Here is a 20912-nt window from a genome sequence, read left to right on the forward strand (position 1 = left end):
TCGCCAGCTAACTACGAAGCTATACCAAAGCAACACATACAGAAAACACGTAAGTCCAAGGCGTACGTAATCTACGTAACTGGGCCTGAGCCGGAAGATTTTTGATTGACAGGAAAGGGAGCAAAGCAAACGCCTCGGTCCGAGCGCATTGATTGGCTGATGTTTTTCAGGTCCTGCCATGTCCACAGTTATTTTTTTTCTTTTGGAGACCACACATACAAGTCCACTAAAGGTCAGTATATTCATTTTATGTGAATCAGACAAATTAAACAAAAAAAACATCCTCCATAATGCCTTTAAGTCGAGGACTTCCTGTATGCTGCCGTTCAGACATAGTTCACTTTCCATAAATGTTCTTCAGGGCTTCATTCATGCAGACCCACCACAGTGAAATGTCTACAGCACAAGCATGATATTTGCCACATGAGAAATTGGACAGAACTTCAAGTGTCAAGTAGTCCCATCTGATAACCTATCTGTTAATACCACTTCCTGCCACTTCGACTGATGCTGTGTTCACAGAGATTCATACATTTTAACAGGTCCAACCAAGACAGATTTCCATTTAGGCTTTCACTGAAAAGATAAGATGAGATAATCCTTTATTTCTCCCCATGCCAGGGGAAACCCACAAGTGAAAAGTGACTGAAATGAACATTTACTCATGAAGCTGATGCATTCAGATTAATGGCAGTGAACTTGAGTCTGAAGGAGGCAACAGGTTTAGATTTTATTTGTTACTCAAATTTGGAAGTAAATCACAGGTCAGCTGGTTCAGGCCACAGTCTGGACTAAACATGGAGAAGCAGCATTTAGCTGTTCTGTTGCAAACAAGTGGAAAAAAAAACTGCCAGTGGAAATTAAACTTTCACCAAATGCAGACACTGTTCAATCCAGGTAAAAACATTTCTTTTCTCATTCACCTATGCATGAAATCTGCACGGTATATTTTAACTTATCTAGACTGTTGCTTGCTTTTAATCATGTGAATTCAATTTAGTTGTACTTGATTTTATTATGATTTATGCAATGTCTTATGCACTTTTTAATGTTTATCTGCACTTCACTATATTGCTCTTAATGTTGTATGTGAAGCACTTTGAATTGTCTTGGACATGAAGGGTTCTATTCAAATAAACTTGCCTCGCTTGTCTGTCTGTTCACAACATTTCTCAAAAACAGACCAATGGATTTGGATGAAATCTTCAGGGAAGGTCAGAAATGACACAAGGACCAAAAAACTGCAGTTCTTAGAATGTCCACTTGAGGCCGACTCCCACAGTGAGTCAATCCCCATAGACCCCTATGTTAAAATGTCTAGCTTTACAGTAGAAGTAAACACGTTTACAGTCAGGTACAAAAAACACTTTTGGCCTCTACAGCTAATTTTTCATTCATGGTCATAGTACCAGGAGTAAGTTTTAATATAACTCACCCATTTAAATTGTCTGAAGGTTTAAAGTTTTGCATAATTAGGGGTATGATCATTTTTAGTAACAGGTGATTCAATGATTCAGCAGCCAGATTTCATTCGACTCACCTCAGCTTTACTCACACTCCACTTTTTTGCTTATTCTTGTTTTAGCGGTGAGTTAAGCCAAGATGGTGGCTTCAAAACCATTCCTTAGGAAACCTATGAATGACATCACTGACGCTACATTCATCTTTGTACACAATCAGCGGTCAGGGCTTTGGGTGCTCTAGAGAAATAAGAATTTGCATGTGATCACAAGTGCATTTATTGTGTCAAACAATAGTAAATGTGTTGCACATCTACTAAAATCAAATGTAATAACAAGTAAATAACTTGTACAATATTCATGAAGGGTGCTTTTTTCATGGTGTGAGGATAAAGTGTGAATTTATCCAACAAAGCAAAGAAAATACAGATAACTTTCACGAAAAGCATGCGCTCGTCTATGGACACTAATCAGAAATGGCAGCGTTGTGCGTCATCTTCTGATATTTCTTTGAACATTCTTACACAGATCCAACTGTTTCACATGGCGTGCTCGTCTAGTTTCACATCAGCTGGAGGCTACGGTTGTTGCACTCTGTAATCTGTGGAGTTTTTCCTTCAGTTTGTGTGGTTTGACTCCATCAGTAGTACCGTTATATTTTCATTTACACCGCTCCTTCACCCTCCATCTCCATCTTCTACAACTTACCCCCCCCCCCCCCCTCCATCATCCTCCCTCCTTCCTTAGTTACACATTGATTAGGCAGATCGGTGCATGTGTGTGCGTGTCATTGTGTGTGCATACGAGCCTGGTCCTGCTGTGGTCAATGAGGTCAACATGGTGGCCAGACAGTCATCCCCACCCCCTTCTTTTTTTGTTGTTTTTCTCCCCCCCGCCTTCCTTCTCCATCACCTCCTGCTCTGCCTTCTCAGGGTTAATGAATGTAGACGAGTCAGAGGAAGCTTTGAACTACACCATCCTTCTTCAATCTCGCGTCACAATAACTCACATCAAAACAGATCGAACCGCTTTAGCGCTGAGCTCTTTTGTTGGTGAACCTCCCAAATCCCCAGATTTGGTCGCAGGAAAGTCAACGTGGTCAAGAGTTGAGTTTCCAACCAATTAGGTGGAAGAAAACTCTGCACATCGTCCATAAAAAGTCAAAAACAGGCCTTTTCTATGCGTGGAATGCTGCAGATTCTTCTTTGAACGCTCTCAGGTGATGGGTTGTGTGTTTGCACTGCTAGGAGAAAAATGCAGTCCTTTTCTTTTTTTTTTTCCCAAACACCACCTGACAGTGACCGCCCTCGATGACCCCTTCGGCTCGACGTCTGCGTGGAGGAGGGGGCAGGATGGATGGGAGCACAGGGGTCGATGGAGGCCATAAGGCAAAGATGGAGGAAGATGCAAACAGAGAAAGCTTGAAAGGATGCAACTTGAGGAGGGGGAGAAGCAGGAACAATGCAGGCTCAGCTGTTTTTTCTACGCTTCCACTGGTGTGTTAAAATGTTGCTGCTCAAGACTTTAATGGAGATAAACAGTCATCACTGGAGAAAAATGTTTATGTATATATTTTATAGGACGCTACTGCCAAAGGTCTGATGAGATGTTAAACAGCAACAGATAGCAGAGCTGAGCTTTAACGCCGAAGATCTCTGTCCACCGATTGGTCGATCCACGCTAAAACATCTGAACAGCTGTTGGATGGAGTGCCTTGGAATTTTCTACACATCAGAGGATAAAATTCCTACAAAACTTTTAGGATGCACAAAGAATCAGCTTTACAGCAAATTATATATATATATTCACTGCAAAAATTAATTTTTAGTCGTCTGTTATTTTACAGATGATCTCACTTTAGTCAAGTTATAAATAATAATTAGTAAAATCACAGATAAACAGTATTAATTTAAATGCTAATCACAAAAAGACAGGCCACAATTGGAAATAATGTCCATATTAAAGTCTTATAGGATTTGACAATAAAATTCCACTTATTGTGTTAAATCAGCAAAAATACTTGCTAATGTACAGATATTTTCTGTTATGTGAATTGTGTATGTTAAGAATTTTTAAACATAAAATTTAGAATTCTACATGAGAGTCAAAAACGGGTAAAAACTCCACCTAATGTCCACATTGTATTTCTACAAATAAAACAATGTATTTTATTGTATTTAAGCCATTTAAAGATAACATTATTTTACATATATTTGCAATTATTTTCACAATTTTCAAAGAATGTTTTTACAAGATTTTTTTATTATGATGATATTCTATCATTTTTTAGATTTTTTTAGGCACCTTAGATGTCAGATTTTCACAATGTGTCCATAATTTTTTTTTTTTACATTTTTTTAACAGTGTCAATTTCTATTAATTATTTGCATTCAGACTTTGCTAACAAGTGATATAACTAGTGCTGTCAAACGATTAACATTTTTATCAGATTAATCACAAGGGTGCTGTGGATTAATTCGATTAAATCTCATTCATTTGTAATCTCTATTAATCACGTTTCATTTTGCATGAGCAAAGAGGCTCAATAAAGACGGGAATAATATATAACATCATTCACATTTCCCACCAAGACGGCCACCGTGGTGTTTAGCACCTTCATGGATTTTGAGTTAAAATTTTTAATCAGATTAATCATGACGATGCATTAATCTGCATAAATGTGGTAATTTTGACAGCCCTAGATACAACTAATCAATTTTCTGTTAAAATTAACTGTGCCCATGGAGTAAGTTGTTTCATTTCTGCCACTTTTGGTGTAACTGTAAAAGAACAATCGGTCTGATGAACAAGCAGACTTCAGCATTAATGTGCATGCGCTTGTAGGAGAACATGAACAGTCACATCTTTTAATTATTTAACCAGAACCAAAATGGTTGTGCCCCACGCTGCCCTACTTTGTGTTCAGTGCTAAAGAGCTGATTAAAGATGCTAAACCTCAGCATGTCAGAGCTGCTGATGCCAGTTATTCAGTCCTACGTCCGTTTGCCTGCGAGCGTCCATGTGACAAACATTATCAACTCGTTCCTACACGCTGTTGAACTGTGACAGAACACGTAGAAGCCGAGTCAGTTTGATGCTGGTTCCACGTTCTTTATGTGTGTCAAAGTGTTTGTACTGTACTCCACATCCTTGGCCCTGTTCTTGTTCAGCTCTTGCACACATTGTTTCCTCTGTTTGCCTGCCGAACACCTGCGTGTACATTCCCCCGATCGTAGCGTGTTTGGATGTGGTTTTCAGTTTAAGTCTGCAGCTGTTAGCAGATATGGAACATGGAAGAAATGAATCGGTCTTTATTGTGAGCATGTTAGCACAGCGATGGTAGAATTATACTCAAAGCACTCAAGTGTATCCTCACTAGATGCGCTTCCATCCACATGCATGTGTGGTTTAACAGGTCGTGCAGTGTTTCAGCTACGTAGGCCGGTTTACTGTTCAATACAGGAATCACCGTCTCTAGAGCTGTGTAATCAATGCACACAAGAAACCTGCTCAAAATGGAAAATATAGATCGATCTGAGGCAGGAAAATTGGAAAAATGACGAGTTTACACTAATGAACGGTCTTCTTATTCATCCCAGTGTGAGAGATGACACTTCAGCCGGCTGGAGGAAGAGACGCGCAGCAATAAGAGCAAACAGGACGAACATCGTGTCCAATCTATGATTTAGATACCGACTGAGAATCAGACTGGAAACATGGGGAGAGATAAAGGGAATATGATATGTAACAAAGGTCACCTAGCAGAGAGAAACCGGCTTGTTGCAGTCTGACAGTGTAAATCTGAATGATTATTTTATTTATAATGAATTGTTTGGTCTCTAAAATGTAACATCCCAATGTCCTAAAGCCCCAGATGTAATTACAGGGCGGATCATGTGTGATAATGCAGCCAACCACATAATAAATAACAGCAGCAACAACAGTAAAACCACTGACGTGTGACGTTATTAACATTGATCGACTCGTTACAGTGTTCTGCTGGGAACCCTTGAACATGTACGTCCCACCTAAACAATGTTGGAGACCGAGCACAACCCGCCATGGCAACAGCACAATACGCAATGAAGCACCACAAAAACTTAAGAAGACGCCAAAGAGTTGAAGTGATCAAGATCCCAATGTGATCAGATATCTTTGGGATCTTTAGAACAACTCTGATCCACGGAGTTTTCACCCTGTAGCCTAAAGGATCCACTACCAACCATCAGACACCACAGGACACCCCGACTGGTCTGCTTTAGCAACACAAAGGGGGCCTACATGATATCAGTCAGGTGCTTTTAAAGTTGGACTTAGCTGGTGGTGAAAATAAATATTTGAAACTCTGACGATTTTGCATGTTTTCCCACTGACAAAGAATGGAGAGGTCTGCAGGTACACTTCAACTGAGAGAGACAAACAATCCAGAAATCACATTGTGTGATTTTTAAATAATTACTTTTTCATTCCTCACCTTTCTCATGACCATTGATCTTGCATGGAGGCCCAGACCAAGGGAGACTGGCAGTCATTTTGAGTTTCTATCATGTTCTAATAATGCCAGCAGCTGTTGCCTTCTCACCACGCTGCTTGCCTGTCGTCCATCCCAGCCTTGTGTCGGTCTACAATTTTGTCCCTGGTGTCCTGAAGCAGCTCTCTGGCCTTGCCCTTGGTGGAGCGGTTAGAATCTGATTGATCGAGTGTGTGGACAGGTGTCTTTTATACAGGTAACGAGTTCAAACAGGTGCAATGAATACAAGTAATGAGTGGATAAATGGAGGGCTTCTTAACACTCGTGTCGCCCTGTGGGTCAAATTGACCCGTTTTAAAGTTTGAAAATGTGGGGAAAAAAATACATTTTCACTGTGAAATTTCTGACGTCCACATTTTCGGGAAATTTCTGAACATTTTTTGGTGAAAAAAATTCAACGAATTTCGGTTCATTTTTTTTCTGAATGTTCCTAAAGAAAATATTAGAAGTTTTACTGATATATATGAAATCACTTTTTAAAAAAATTAGGATTTTTTAAAAAAGATTTTTACTCATTTTTTGAGAATATTTACAAGAACTTCCTGCCAAATTTGGGTGATTTTTTAAACACAATTTTGAAGGGAAACTTTGAAGGAATTATTGGAGTTTTCTTCCTGAAGGTTTTGCACATTTTCTGAAATCTGGGGATTTCTTTTGCTGAATTTTTGGATTTTTTTCAGACAAGACAACAATATTTTCTTTGTGTCCATAAATGAAGACAACAGGAGGGTTAAACACAAACAGGGCTGTGAGAGCCGCCAGTTGGTAGGTGATCAGATACTTATTTCATGCAATGAAATCCACATTAATTATTTAAAAACCACACAATGTGATTTTCTGGGGTTTTGCATACTCTCTCACAGTTGAGGTGTACCAACGCTAAAAATTACATAAAAACTTGCAAAATCGGCAGAGTATCAAATACTTATTTTCCCCGCTGTATATATCATAAATGGTTTTCATTGTTTAGTTTATTGATCCTGCAAGGGAAATTGTATTTTCTCATATTGCAGCTTAGACTGAAAATCAACATTTGTTTGGGTTTTTGTCATTTATCTCTTTAACTGTTTATGCTGGAGCTTTCATAAAGCATTTGACTTTCCTACTTGCAAAACTTGAGCACTGGCATAATTGGAATGAACCAGTCACTAGTCGCTAAGAAAAACAGCTGCATCTGTGTGATAAAGGAAGCCACAGCTAAGAGACAGTTAGCTGTAGTTAGCTTGGTTAGCAGGACGAATGGAAACGGTAATACGGTGCCACAGCGTAGAAATGTCCAAGCGTAAGGAATCTGAAGCTCACTAGTGAACCTGTCTTATCTGTTTTATAAAAATAAACCTACACATAAGAAATATTAGACATCAAGATTTATCCAAATGTTGGGCAGATTCAATCTAGCTATGTCAACACTTCTAGCTGCTCACTGCCTGATGTTTGCCATGCATTTATTATACAGGTATGAGGAGGTTATCCAAAAAAGCAAACACACAATTTCTCTAAGTGTCATTCCAAATATTTCTCTTCATTAAACCTCCATGGCAGCTGGAATATATTGCGCTAATAATCTGTTTTGTGTGCATGTTATGAGCCTTTATTTTTAAAATCTAACTGGACTTCTAGCATTTTATATAAGAGACTGTGCAGCTCCATTATATAACTGTTCTTCTGTCTGCATGATATCGTCTCTATATCGCTGTTTCACTCTATATATTCCTTGTTCCACATTAGTGCATTATGGAGCGTGAAATTCTGGTTAAATGCTACAGTGAGCACTGACAGGGCTCAGCTCCTCTTACCATTATTTTTTTTTTAGCAGCAGAGCGCCCTCTGGTGGTAGAATCCAGTAACACCACTAGTTTGGTGAGCAGAAACCCAGCGACAGATGAACCACAGACTTCCTCCACATGACATCTGGTAGCTGCTGACACTAAGTCCCTTTAGGTGACCTCTGACCTCTTCAAAGTGTAATCTGCTTCACCTGGTGGTCATCAGTGAGGAGGGTCACCGTCATTCTCAGGGAATCTACTGAGGATCTGAGTGACGTCCTGTACCTGGTGTGAGCATGAATCCTCTGACAGTGAGGACAACAATCATATGCACTTTAACACGAACCATACATTTCTAACAGTAAATCCAGGATGTTTAGGATCTTCACCCACTGCTCTCCCTGAGAGTCATTCCATCTCTAACCGTGACGATCGACATCAAGAGGTTAATAGTTCCTGAAGTATTGTTGCTCAAACACAAAGACAAATTTTAATATGAAAAGAGGATGCTGAAAGACGGTCGACATGCAAAAAAAACACACAAAAAACTTTTATCTCGAAAAGTATTTGCTATTTTAAACTACTGGAAAAAGAAATGTGGGCAAAAATGCATCAGAAGTTGAAAATCTAATGTAGATTTGCATCTTAAAACTCCTGAAAGGACTTCTGAACACAGAGGCTTTTACTTTTATTTGATGAATCCAGTTCTGCATGAAATGAGACAGTCCTGGTTCTTACAGTCTCACACACAGCATGTTTTTGTCCTGATGTGTGAACATCCTCAGTTTAAGCTCGAGTCTGCTCCTCCACTGCTACTTGTACCGGTTTCACTTCTCTCTCCTTCTTGTCCTCCACATTCGTGTCTTTCTCCTCGTCCTCCACGGTCAGCGGTAACCAGGACTCTTTGTGTAGCCTTTCATTCCTTTCCACCTCCTGAACGCTGGGCGGTGACATTACCTGCATGTACACCGGCAGGTGCTTGAATTCCGCCTCGTTTACGTCGTAGTCCTTCATCTTTGAGTCCAGGATCCACCAGCGACCAGCGAACCCGACGTCCAGCACCCTCTGAGGGAGCTCCCTCCAGGGCACCGACAGGTTGGAGCACTGGGCCTCGTACAGCGTGACGTCGGGGTCGTAGTCGGAGCGGTACATCAAGGAGAGGAGGCCCAGGCTGGCGTGACGGAGCCGACCCTCGTTACGAAGCTTCACCAGGTTCTGTACGTGGCCATCCGAGGTTCCGCTGCGTATCCACGGCGACAGCAGCCCCAGCTGGTTGGAGCGCTCCAGCAGGTCGGCCTCGAAGGACGTTCGGTCGGGTTTAGTGTAGAAACAGGCGTAGGCGCCACCCAGCAGAGTCCCGTACACCGAGGCTTTGAGCGGCCGCTCCCAGGCACCGACTACCATCTCCCTGCCGGCCTCCTTATAGTCAGAGACCAAGCTGCGACACCAAACACCTGGACACGGGAGAGGAGAAGAAGAAGCTGGACTGAAGGTCTGACACAAGTCACCCATCAACTGGAACTTTGCAGAATCAACAATACAACATTCACTCACAGAGGTAGATACAACAAGGATTTCTACACAACTTCCTTATGTTGCAGTCATTTTAACTATGATATGGCATCTGATGTAACAGCAGCAACAATCCAGCTGTTCTTCTGGTATGATTTCTATATGATGAATATTTAGCTGTTTGTCTCCCATGAGAGCAAATGCTGGAGAGAATTTCACACAATTAAACAGATGTTTAGTAAAAATATTTAAATATGTGCACAGTTTGTTTTAAGTTGCTACTCAGGTTCAGTTTGCAGCAACCAAAGTGATTCTTTCCTCTGATTTTAGTGAACACTTTGAGGATGGCAGAGCAGCAGAATGAATATAAATGTGTCCACAGCGGGAGAGGAACGTGCTTTTATTTACACACAACAGAACACAGCTGTAATTGAATTAATTAATTAGAAGTTATCCCTGCTATAAAGACAGAATTAGTTAACATTTGACAGCCAGTTTATCAACTACATTTAACCATTTACTGCTAAATGCTGAGGTCCATCACCGCTGAATATTATTATACTGTAAAAGAATGATTTGGAAATGTTTTCTGTCATATCAGGGGGTTAGTTATGGTATGTTTTATGATATTCACAGCTGTGACATTATTGTGTGTATGAATGTATTACAGAACAGTACCTTTCTAGTCAATAAAAGTAACTACCAGAAATAGAAACAACACATAAAATAGCATTTTATTGAACCATAAGTTGCTGCAGTTCATTTATCATCACACATGGACATCATGTTTAATGTTAAAATAAAAACAATAAACTATGGGTGAACCAAGGAATATGCAGATGTGAGTGTTTGACTCTCATGTTGACAGTTTTCTACTAATTTGTTTAGCAACATCCGCATTGTACAATTCACACTCTGACATTAAGTTATGGTTTTAGTGAGCCCTTTCCCTATTTTACCACCCTATGCAACATTGGTGGAGACTAATATTGTGTTGTTAACCTGAATATGTGAGTGAAGCATACAATTTAGAACACGTTTTGTGAGGTTATACTTCATAAATAATTTTACTAGTGAACTGGGCAGCAGGATTAATTAGTGTTTAGCTTAATTTACATGATAAAACCAAGCTAACTCAGTGGTGTCCCTGTAGCTTCACGCTAACTAGCTAACTGCTCAGTTTCTCACCGGCTTTGCTGTTCTTCAGCTTCTCCCAGCGGCTCCTGCTGACCGGAGCAGACGCTGCTTCAGCCGCAGCACAGAGAGTTCTCCTCACGACACGAAACGAAGCCATTTCAGCCGCTGTTATTCACCGAACACGGTCACCTTCAGGAAGAACTCACATGCTGCTGATCCAGGAGGGCGCTCACATGGAGCCAAAATGGCGACCACGGCTGATTCGGGTTTTAGTCTTCCGATAAGGAAACTCGCTCACGATTTGAAAGGTTCCGCATTTAATTGCTTAAAGCAAGTAATAGAATAGAATAGAATAGAATAGAATAGAATAGAATAGAATAGCTTTATTGTCATCATACACGGGGGCATGGTGAAAATATAAGTAGCTGCGACTGGACGGTGCATTAAAGCCAGCGAAATTCACAACAATAAATAATAAAATCGAATATACATATAAAACAGTATTTGAATGTTTGCAGGAATATATGTTTGGAGAAATAGTGAAATGGTGTCTCAGCTGAACTTTGTCTCAGCTGTAGCTATTTTTTTTGTAATTTTTTCAAATAATCAGTTTTATTTCTATATAAATTCTGTTCCAAACTGTTTGTACATTTACTACGCTTGTGTGCACTTAATATTAATTCTGTTAATTTCTCTATTTTTTGCTTTATCCATATTTTTGTAGTTATAGTGTTTTGCGGTGCATATTTTTTTGCGTTCGATTAAACTTTTAAATAAAGTTATCTTTAAAAGGGCATGATCATGTGATGGCTTTGTTTACGCGGTGACGTGTCCCGGAACTAGACTGCCTGTCCGCAGCGTCGGTAACGTTACCTGCTGAAGACAGACTGCGTGTTGCTAAAAAAAATTTCAGCTTATTAAACCTATACAGACAGTTATTGTGTCATATTTACGTTAGATTCCTTCTCATATTACAACTAATGCGACACAGCATCGCTGGTTTTTCCTCGCTGCTGTTAGCTGTCATCATCCTGCTGAGGACAGGTTGGTTCTTTTCACATATGCCACTCTGGTCACAACACAGGGGTATGTTCCAGGTTATTATTAGACTTCTGCTACATTTAATATTCTATTTAATTGTTTACTTCATAGGGTTTCCTATCGGGTATCACATGTTCCACGTATCAGCTAACCGATTATCTCGTGTCCTTCCAGCAGGGAGCTTTAATCATGTGAACGTTTTTAATCGATGTTCATTCTCTCTTAGATCTCACATGAGGTTGCCGTCTGTCCACTGAAGGGATGGCCAGTCCAAATGATCTACAATTCCAAGGTAAAGATGACAGGTACCCGCTGGTGTTCCTGGTGAAAGCTGCGCGGACTCTTAACAGGCAGGATTTCAGAGATGAAATCCAGCTGTTGTGGCTGAATAAACCAGAAATCTATACTCCCTGTGGACTCTAACCTGTTTTTTAAATGTGACTGGAAATGACACAAAAGAAATGCCTAAACTACAGGGAACAATTAGAACACAGAGAAATCAGAATCTCTGAATCTTCAGTACGATCAGCTGGACTCGGTTCTTGATTTTTACTAAAGCTCCGGTGATTACCAGGATGACTGAGAATCTTCACAGACATAAATCTCTGAATCATTCACACACAACTATAAACAGATGTGACAAATTGAAGCAAGAACAAACATGAAGCGTCTTAGTAAAGTGTTAGGCCGCCATGTACCACGAGAAGAAACAGATGGATGGATAAGGGTGGACATCATTCACTAAAAGACATTCTTCTCATTTGGTGTTTTGATGATGGCAGTGGAGAGTGCTGACCCATAAATCCAAATTCTCCCCAACATGTTCAGTTAGGTTTGTGACTGTAAACACCGTAGCGTCTGATATACATGATTCTGATGCTCATCAGAGCATTCAGTGACCCCCTGTGTCATCCTAGAAGAGACCACTCACATCAGGATAGAAATGTTTCATCACAGGATGAAGGTAATCATGTTTGTAGTGAACTTTCTCTCTCCAACCATATCAGCAAAATGTCACCCCATAGCACAACAAACCCTTCCGATGTAGGGGTCATGGGTTCAGGATTTTCCTTTAATTCGTCACCGGTCTCTATCTTCAAAATGATTAATTGTTTGAAACATCTGATGCAACATTCATGGTGACACCTGATGGCCATCTCCTGGTATTACACTTATATGTTCAGAGATCCTAATTACTACTTCTGTCAGTGAACTTTGTTTTCTAAAACTTTTAAACTGAGCCGACATTCTGCGTTTAAATGCTGACACGACATGGCAAAAATATTCTGTATTCAAAACCAGAAGGACGCTGCTCTTACATGAAGTTTGGCAGGTGGAAGTGAAGCATAGGACGATCCTGTAGTGTTCCTTCTAAAGGCCAACACTGTGTCGGATTGTCTGCTTTAAGCTTTGAGGATTTTGTTGCATTCAGCTGAGGTTTCATCATCTTTTAATGAGCTAGCTGTTGAAGAGCGATGTCTACAATAAATAAAAATGTCTCGGCTTGCTTAGGGTGTGTCCTACTTTAATTAGTTCTCTTTGTCTTCCCGTCCCAAACCAGTGGTGATCACCAGGTCTGATACACTCTGGATCTGGGCCCATAGCACCAACAGCACTAACCCTCTGTCTGTCCCTGTGTCTGTCTGTCTGTCTGTCTGCAGAGTTTGAGGAAGCTGCAGAGCTGCTGTCTGCAGACCCGGGGGCCTCCACACTCAGCATACCTGCCACAAACTCCCCCCCCACAGCATCTGGAGGAGGAGAGGATGTAAAACTGGACCTATCGGAGGATGAGGAGGGTCAGGAGGAGAGCTCAGAGGTGAAGATCGTTTGTGTGACACGTTGAGGTTGATGTTTTGAGCGGACAGCAGCTGACAGATGTCTGTGCTTTCAGCTCTTAGGAGGACAGAAACCAGCTGGCGGCTTCTGGACCTTTGAGTACTATCAGTCTTTCTTCAATGTGGACACGATGCAGGTATGAGCCCCCCCCCCCGCAGACAGACTCTGCACACAGCCACAGGTGTAATTTCTCAGCCAGTTGTTTTTTGTTTGACTCTTCATCATGTGATGCAGGTACTGGACAGAGTTAAGGGGTCAGTAATGCCGTTACCTGGAAGAAACTTTATTAAACACCACCTTCGGAGTAACCCAGATCTATACGGTGAGCCATCAGAGCGGGATTCAGTTACTGCACATTTAGATTTTCATTTTAGCCTCTTATGTGTGAACATTTCCTGTGATTTTTTTTTTAAAGAGGTTGCACTGCTATGTGTTGTAGTTTGACATCAGCGTCCTCAAAAATGTCAGAATGTGGCGATAACAGATAAAGACAGGAGCTGTGATCGCTCAGTTTGAGCTGCTGAAAGTGATTCAGAATTATGTAGAATTGGTGCAAAATGGTTTAGAAGTTGCCCAGAATTTATCAAAATTTGTCCAAAATGAATAAAAAATGGTTCAAAATTGCTTAAAATTGGTCCAAAATGGTTTAAAAGTTCCCCAAAATGACTCAAAATTAGTCCAAAAAGACAAAAAATAGCCCAAAATGTAAAAAAAAAAGTGGCTAAAAATGACCTAAAATTGGTCCAAAATGGTTTAAAAGTTGAGCAAAATGTCTCAAAAAATGTCCAAAATGACTAAAAAGTGGTTATAAATTGCTTAAAATTGGTCCAAAATGGTTCAAAAGTTTCCCAAAATGACTCAAAATTAGTCCAAAAAGACAAAAAAAATAGTCCAAAATGACTAAAAAGTGGTTAAAAATGACCTAAAATTGGTCCAAAATGGTTTAAAAGTTGCCCAAAATGTCTCAAAAAATGTCCAAAATGACTAAAAAGTGGTTCAGAATTACTGAAATGGTTTTAGAAGTTCCCCAAAATGACTCAGAATTTGTCAAAAATGACAAAAAGAATGTGGAGATAACAGAGACAGGAGCTATGATTGGTTAGTTTCAGCTACTTGTGTAGAAACTGTTCACAGTGACACAAGGTTCTTTTTTTAAACACACATATTAGTAGACATCTTTACAGTACCCTTCAGTAATGAGATAAAATAGAAGTGATGTAAGGGATAATAATACACAGACCTCCTGCTCCGTCCGTTACTCGGTCATGGACTGCTGAGCTTTTACCAAATGATTCCGTTTCTACCAAGGCCACTCGCTGACAAACTGCATTATGTAATAAACTAAAAATACCAGCAGTGAATTTACATTTGCTGCTAGCTTTAATCCCACTTTCCTGTTTGGAAAAGCACAAACGTTTTAGCTGGATGTTGCCTAGCGATGGAAACAACAGAAATGATGAAATTCTGGTTAAAGGTTTGGACACACTGAGTCATTCAAGGGTTTTTTCTTGGAGAAAAACTAAAGTCATCCGGCCTATGAAATAATAAATGGAGTTATGCTGTGAGGAGAAAGTCTGACCAAATAAATGTTTGGAAGTTATTGGTTTCCTACAGTTGGTTCAACTTTGGATTTCAGTTACGGTACGATTATGAAAAGTAAACTTTTGTTCATGCCATAACATGTTCAACATCCTCAGATGTGACAAAACAACAACTCAAAAATTTTCCAAAACAACAAAAAACATCCAAAATGACTACAAAGTGATACAAAATGGTTTAAAAGTTGTCCAAAATAACTCAGAATTTGGCCAAAATGACAAAAACTGGTCCAAAATGACTAAAAAGTGGTTCAAAAGGACTTAAAATCAGTCTAAAGTGGTTAAAAAGTTTCCCAAAATGACTTAAAATTAATCTAAAATGACTAAAAAAGTACTTCAATATGACTAAGGAGTGATTAAAAATGAATGGAAATTGGTCCAAGATTATTTTAAAGTTTCCCAAAATGACTCAAAATTTGTCAAAAATGACAAAAACTGGTCCAAAACGACTAAAAAGTGGTTCAAATAACTTAAATTGGTCCAGAATGGTGTAAAAGCTACCAAAAATGACTCAGAATTTGTTGAAAATAACAAAAACTATATATATATATTCTGTTTTGCATACACTTTTTTAAAATTCCATATGTTATTTCATAGTTTTGATGTCTTCAGTTTTGTTCTACACTGTAAAAAAGAGCAAACAAAGAAAACAACTGTCCAAACTTTTTACTGAAGTCAGGGTTTCTGTTTGTGTCTCTAAGCAAAGAAAAACTAAGCGGACGGGTGTTCGGTTTGACGGTTTTCTACATGATATCATTAAAACTGTGTCTGAGAGGGAGGGGATGTAGAACAGCATTTGTTTGCACGTGTTCCTGGTTTAGTTTACAGATCGGCACAATGCCAGGATCACACCAAAGTCACCAGAAGAAAACACTGCAGTTGGCTTTGTAGTCTGGGATATTTATCTTTCTAGGACCAGGACGTCCTCATTGTGTCTGTATAAATGTGTCTCTGTAGGTCCGTTCTGGATTTGTGTGACGCTGGTGTTCTCGGTGGTGATCAGTGGGAACATCTCCACGTTCCTCAGTCAGAAAGGAGACCCTACATACCACTACAGACCACAGTTCCACAGAGGTCAGTCCTCCTCAGCATCCTCAGCCCGTCTCAGTGGGACTTTAGTCTTCTCAATCATCTCTCCATCTTCTCTTCTCTGACAGTCACCATCGCTGCAGTGGTGATCTTCATGTACGCCTGGCTGGTGCCCGTTGGTTTATGGGGTTTCCTGAAATGGAGACAAGGCACCGAGAGGCAGATCGGAGGTTATTCCATCCTGGAGACTGTGTGTGTTTACGGCTACTCCCTCTTCATCTACATCCCCACCTCAGTGAGTCCGTCCTCCGTCTGCTGCTGCGAGACGTTAGCCACAATCAGCCGAGTTCTGGAAACACATCTGTCCAAATCATTTCTCATAATCCGATCTAAAAACCTCCCGTCATGAAAACAAAAGTCTGGTTTCCTCTCAGACCACTGGAAATACAACATGCTGACAGGTTAGGTTAATATAATAAAACCAGGCTTTATTAATACTATAATAATGTAATAAAATCAAGTTTAAATAATATTATAATAACATAAGAAAATCAGGTTTTGTTATATTATTATAATAAAATAAAACCATATTTAAACAATATTATAATATAATAAAACCAAGTTTAAATATTGTTTTATTATTAGAATAAAATTAGATTTTATTATTAGAATATAATAAAACTAGGTTCAGATATTATAATGTAATAAAAACAGGTTTAAATATAATAAAATATTAAAATCAGGTTTTATTAATATTTTAGTAAGATAATAAAAACTGTTTTAAATATTATTTTAATATTAGAATAAAACCAAGTTTAAAAATTAAAATAATAAAACCCGGTTTTAATAGTATCATAATAAACCAGGTTTAAATAATACAAGAATATAATAAAAATAAAGTAAATATTATAATAATATAAATAAAATAATAAAACCAAGTTTTAACAATATAATAATATAATAAAAAGAGGTTGAAATGATATAATATTAGTTTGAAATACACGATCTACCACAGTGTTGACTTTTCTGAAAAAATGGTTGTTAGCTGCTGCTTCTGAGGCCTGGAATGAACCTCTACGTCCACTGATGCTGTGTTTAATATCTACAGGCAGTACTGATGCTCCTGTTCAGCAGCTTCATTACACTAACAGTAGTCCTCAGTAACAAACATCTAACTCCGTCGTCTCCAGGTTTTGTGGATCATTCCGCACGATTGGGTGCACTGGACGCTGATCCTGGTTGCCATGGTGATCTCCGGCTCGGTCCTCGTCCTCACCTTCTGGCCGGTCGTCCGTGACGACACCAGGGTGATGGCGGTGGCCACGGTGGCGACCATCGTGGTTCTGCACACGCTGCTGGCCGTCGGCTGTAAGGTCGGTGAGACGCCTCAGATCTATCGGACACGTTGAACCTTTTTATCCTCGGCTAAACACTGAACCGCTTCTCTTTTTCAGCTCTACTTCTTCCAGACAGCACCCATACCCATACCGAAACCCACGATTCATGGAGCGCTGAACACCACCAAACCCCACTGACCTCCAGAGGAAGAGCGTCTGATATGTCTGGATTAAAACTGAAACCAAGTACAAACATTCTTTCTGAGGCGATGTTGATTATTGCCGTGGTGTGAGTGCTAGTCTGCTTCCCCGATGAAGCGCTGGATGAGTGAGTGTGGCTCCAATTTATCCTGAGGTGGTTCAACGCTGACAGAATGAACCACGTTTCTACTGTGATGTTTCAGAATGTAGAGCATCCAAAGGTCTGGCATGGCTTCCTGAACAAACACCGAAACACAAGCAGGCAAGATGGTCACTAAACCATTCCTAGTTAGATAAATCCACTGTTGGTTTGGCACAGAAGGTTCTGATCCAAGAAAGCATCTAGACCAGGGGTGTCCAACATGAGGCCCGTGGTCCAAAAGTGGTCCTCCAGAGGGTCCAATCCGGCCCTCAAAGTGTAAAAATTACAGAGAAGACATTAACTGCAGTTTGTAAATTAGTAAAACTATAAATTTAAAATCATTTCTAGACCATGACAAGTTGTTTAGATCATAAAGTAAAATACTAGATTGTTTATTGTTCTTTTTGTCTCGTTTTTGATGTTTTTTGTCTGATTTTTTTCATTTTGTCGCTTCGTATTTTTTTTCTCTTTGCTTTGTTTCATGTCGTTTTGTCTCATTTTTGTCATATTGTGTCTGATTTTTGTAATATTTTGTCCTTTTGTTTGTCCAACTTTTGTCATTTTGATCCTAAAGTAAAATCTTTTGCGGTTCAGTTCCAGGTGACTAAATGTTGTGTTCCTTTGTAGACACTCTGTGATCTGGAAGTCGTAATGTGGAAATGATAAACTGAGGCATAATACTGCTTAAATTGAACTTATTTTTCTTCATAAATTTCAGGATATTCATGATGTTTTGTAAAAAGATAATTCATTAAATGTGAATATTTTCAGAGTGAACTTCTTTGCACTAAAACAAAGTAAACATTAGGAGTCGTGCTTATTTCCAGGTTATTATTCTGTGGTTTTACTGGTCACTTTACATCAAACTGGGCTGAATGTGGAACCTGAACTATGATGAGTTTGACACCCCTGGTCTAGTCTGAACACTGTGCACTTCCTCTCCAAGTAAAACTAAAATGCTTCTGAGTTGTTGTGACCAAAGCAGCGCAAACTCAGTTCTGTAAACAGTAAAATGCAGCGTTTTCCGTATCAGTCAACTGTACAGTTTATAAAATAGAAAATGATCCTGAACCTGGTAGAGAAAGGAAAGCACTTGGAGTTGACAGACGTTTTTGGTGAGCTGGAAGTTGAGATAATTGCAGATGTCCACAGCAGGTCTCCCAGCAGAGGCATCCTCACGTAAATGTTCAGTTTGTAATCCTGAACCATCGTTTAGAGTTTGGACGGATTGTGTAACAGAAGGCGTCCTGGACACACTCCTTTGGTTCCCTCATTCCCTAAAGGCCGAATGAGCGCTTCTTTTCTTCTCTGGCTTTTTATTTATGAAGTGAATGCAATATGTGGCGTTAGTTTTTATGTAATCTGTGTGTGGAGCGCCCCCTGCTGGGATGGAGCTGTTGTGCCGATTAGATATCCAGAATTACCTTCATTTGTGTGTGTCGATTGTGAATTTGCTGACACACACGACAAGGAAAAGTCACCTTGGAGTGCTGCCCGAGTCTTTACAGTTTATAAAAAAGTAGAAAACTGATATTTAGCTTCTCAAAGCCCAAAGTGACCTCTTCGGGTTACTTTACCAAAAGACGTTTGATTAGGAATTAATTCATTTACAGCAGAATTTAAAGGAAAACACAATGTTTTATCATTCTACATTTTAAGGTCTATCCACCTAATTGGTTTCCTGTTATCATAGAATAATCGAAGGTGTAAACATTAGCAGTGGCTCACAGGAAGTAGAATTTGCCATCATTCGTTTTATTATTTTTTGCTGCACTTGTTTTTTCCATTTTCACATCATATTAGTCAAAATGTAACCTGAGGAGGTCAAGTGTGGGGAAACTGTTCACTAATATATAATATCTGTTTTTCCCCGGTGTGTAAAGCGCTACGTTGGTGCGACACGTCAGAACGTTACACAAAGGTCACCTCATGACAAACTGTAGTGATCCTCTAAACCCTCATCTAACCCGTCAAATCATCCAGTATTTGCCTGCAAAACTAAAACATTGCTACTAGCCCTAGTTCCAATGAACATGGTAACGCTCTACCTGCTAAACATCCGCATGTTCTCCTTCTGTTAGCATGCTGACATTAGCTAGTTTCATTAATAGAGCTGCTAGAATGACTGTAGAAGCTTCCTCGATTAACGACGTGCATCAATGCATCAATATTTAATAATTTCCATTTAGCGAAGCCTCAATCTCAGATATGCATTAAGCAGAACAAGCCATTCAACATATCTATAGATCAGGATAGAATTGGTCCAAAATGGTTTAAAAGTTGCTCAAAATGACTCAGGATTTGTCCAAAATGACAAAAATATTTTAAGTAATTGTGAACCAGTTTTTGACATTTTTTTTGGACCAAAATGACTAATACATGGTTCAAAATGACTTAAATTGGTCCAAAATGGTTTAAAGTAGCCCAAAAATGAATCAAAGTTTGTCCTGAATGGTTCTAAAGTTGCCCAAAATGACTCAAATTTGGTCAGAAATGGCTTAAAGTAGCCCAAAAATGACTCAATTTGTCCGAAATAACTAAAAAAGTGGTTCAAAATTACTTAAATTGGTCCAAAATGGTTTATAGTTGCCCAAAATGACTCAGAATTTGTCCTGAATGGTTCAAAAGTTGCCCAAAATGACTCAAAATTGGTCCTAAATGACAAAAGCATTTTAAGTAATTTTGAACCAGTTTTTATTTTTTTTGGACCAAAATGACTAAAACATGGTTCAAAATGACTTAAATTGGTCCAAAATGGTTTAAAGTTGCCCAAAATGACTCAAAATTGGTCCTAAATGGCTTAAAGTAGCCCAAAAATGACTCAAATTTTGTCCTGAATGGTTCAAAATTTCCCCAAAATGACTCAAAATTGGTCCAAAATAACTAAAAAGTGGTTCAAAATGACTTAAAATTGGTCCAAAATGGTTGAAAGTTGCCCAAATTGACTCACAATTTGTCCAAAATTACTATGAGCATTAAACAATGCATCCATATTTAATCATTTCCATTCAGTGAAACCTCAATCTCAGATATGAATGAATTAGAACTTGCCGCTCAACACATCAGTAGATCAGGATAGACAGTTCTTTGGTGTTTCCATCTAACAGCTCGTTGTGTGAAGGAAGCCATCCCAGACTGTGGAAAACATGAAGTGAAACTGGAAAGGGACTCATCGCCTCTCCTAAACCTTCCTGAACGGCTTCAGCCGCTTCTTTGAACAGAGGATCTATTGTAAAGTGAGGAAAAGGTTTATGTCTACAGAACTATTTATTCTCTGCTTTGATGCAATTTAGAGTTTTTGTTAATAAAACTTAGAATCTTT

The 20912-nt window shown here is 39.3% G+C and overlaps 2 protein-coding genes across 3 annotated transcripts; one reads left to right on the forward strand and one right to left on the reverse strand.

Annotated features, from left to right (window-relative positions):
* Positions 1 to 8219: 8219 nt before the first annotated feature.
* On the reverse strand, positions 8220 to 10669 carry timm29 (translocase of inner mitochondrial membrane 29). Its single transcript, XM_022215394.2, has 2 exons — positions 10458 to 10669; positions 8220 to 9211 (listed from the first exon to the last, which is right to left on the reverse strand). Exons 1-2 carry the CDS (start codon positions 10561 to 10563, stop codon positions 8544 to 8546), a joined length of 774 nt encoding a protein of 257 aa, XP_022071086.2. The 5' UTR covers positions 10564 to 10669; the 3' UTR covers positions 8220 to 8543.
* Positions 10670 to 11220: 551 nt separating this feature from the next.
* yipf2 (Yip1 domain family, member 2) lies at positions 11221 to 20912 on the forward strand. 2 transcript variants are annotated; one of them, XM_022215392.2, is made up of 9 exons: positions 11221 to 11450; positions 11674 to 11739; positions 13109 to 13263; positions 13339 to 13419; positions 13518 to 13605; positions 15839 to 15955; positions 16039 to 16205; positions 17101 to 17283; positions 17365 to 20912. In XM_022215392.2, the coding sequence occupies exons 2-9, from the start codon at positions 11709 to 11711 to the stop codon at positions 17443 to 17445; spliced, it is 903 nt and encodes a 300-aa protein (XP_022071084.1). In that variant the 5' UTR covers positions 11221 to 11450; positions 11674 to 11708; the 3' UTR covers positions 17446 to 20912. The 2 variants fall into 2 exon arrangements, with proteins under 2 accessions (XP_022071084.1, XP_051816726.1); XM_051960766.1 differs by lacking the exon at positions 11221 to 11450 and adding an exon at positions 11470 to 11492.

This window comes from Acanthochromis polyacanthus, chromosome 2 (genome assembly GCF_021347895.1).
Source record: "Acanthochromis polyacanthus isolate Apoly-LR-REF ecotype Palm Island chromosome 2, KAUST_Apoly_ChrSc, whole genome shotgun sequence".
NCBI classification, from domain to species: domain Eukaryota; kingdom Metazoa; phylum Chordata; class Actinopteri; family Pomacentridae; genus Acanthochromis; species Acanthochromis polyacanthus.

Coding starts and splice junctions, on each gene's coding strand:
- timm29 (XM_022215394.2), bottom strand. CDS start 10,563: ATGGCTTCGTTTCGTGTCGTGAGGAGAACTCTCTGTGCTGCGGCTGAA. Junction 9,212..10,457: donor GCTGAAGAACAGCAAAGCCG/GTGAGAAACTGA, acceptor TCCCGTGTCCAG/GTGTTTGGTGTCGCAGCTTG.
- yipf2 (XM_022215392.2), top strand. CDS start 11,709: ATGGCCAGTCCAAATGATCTACAATTCCAAG. Junction 13,264..13,338: donor GTCAGGAGGAGAGCTCAGAG/GTGAAGATCGTT, acceptor CTGTGCTTTCAG/CTCTTAGGAGGACAGAAACC. Junction 17,284..17,364: donor TGCTGGCCGTCGGCTGTAAG/GTCGGTGAGACG, acceptor TCTCTTTTTCAG/CTCTACTTCTTCCAGACAGC.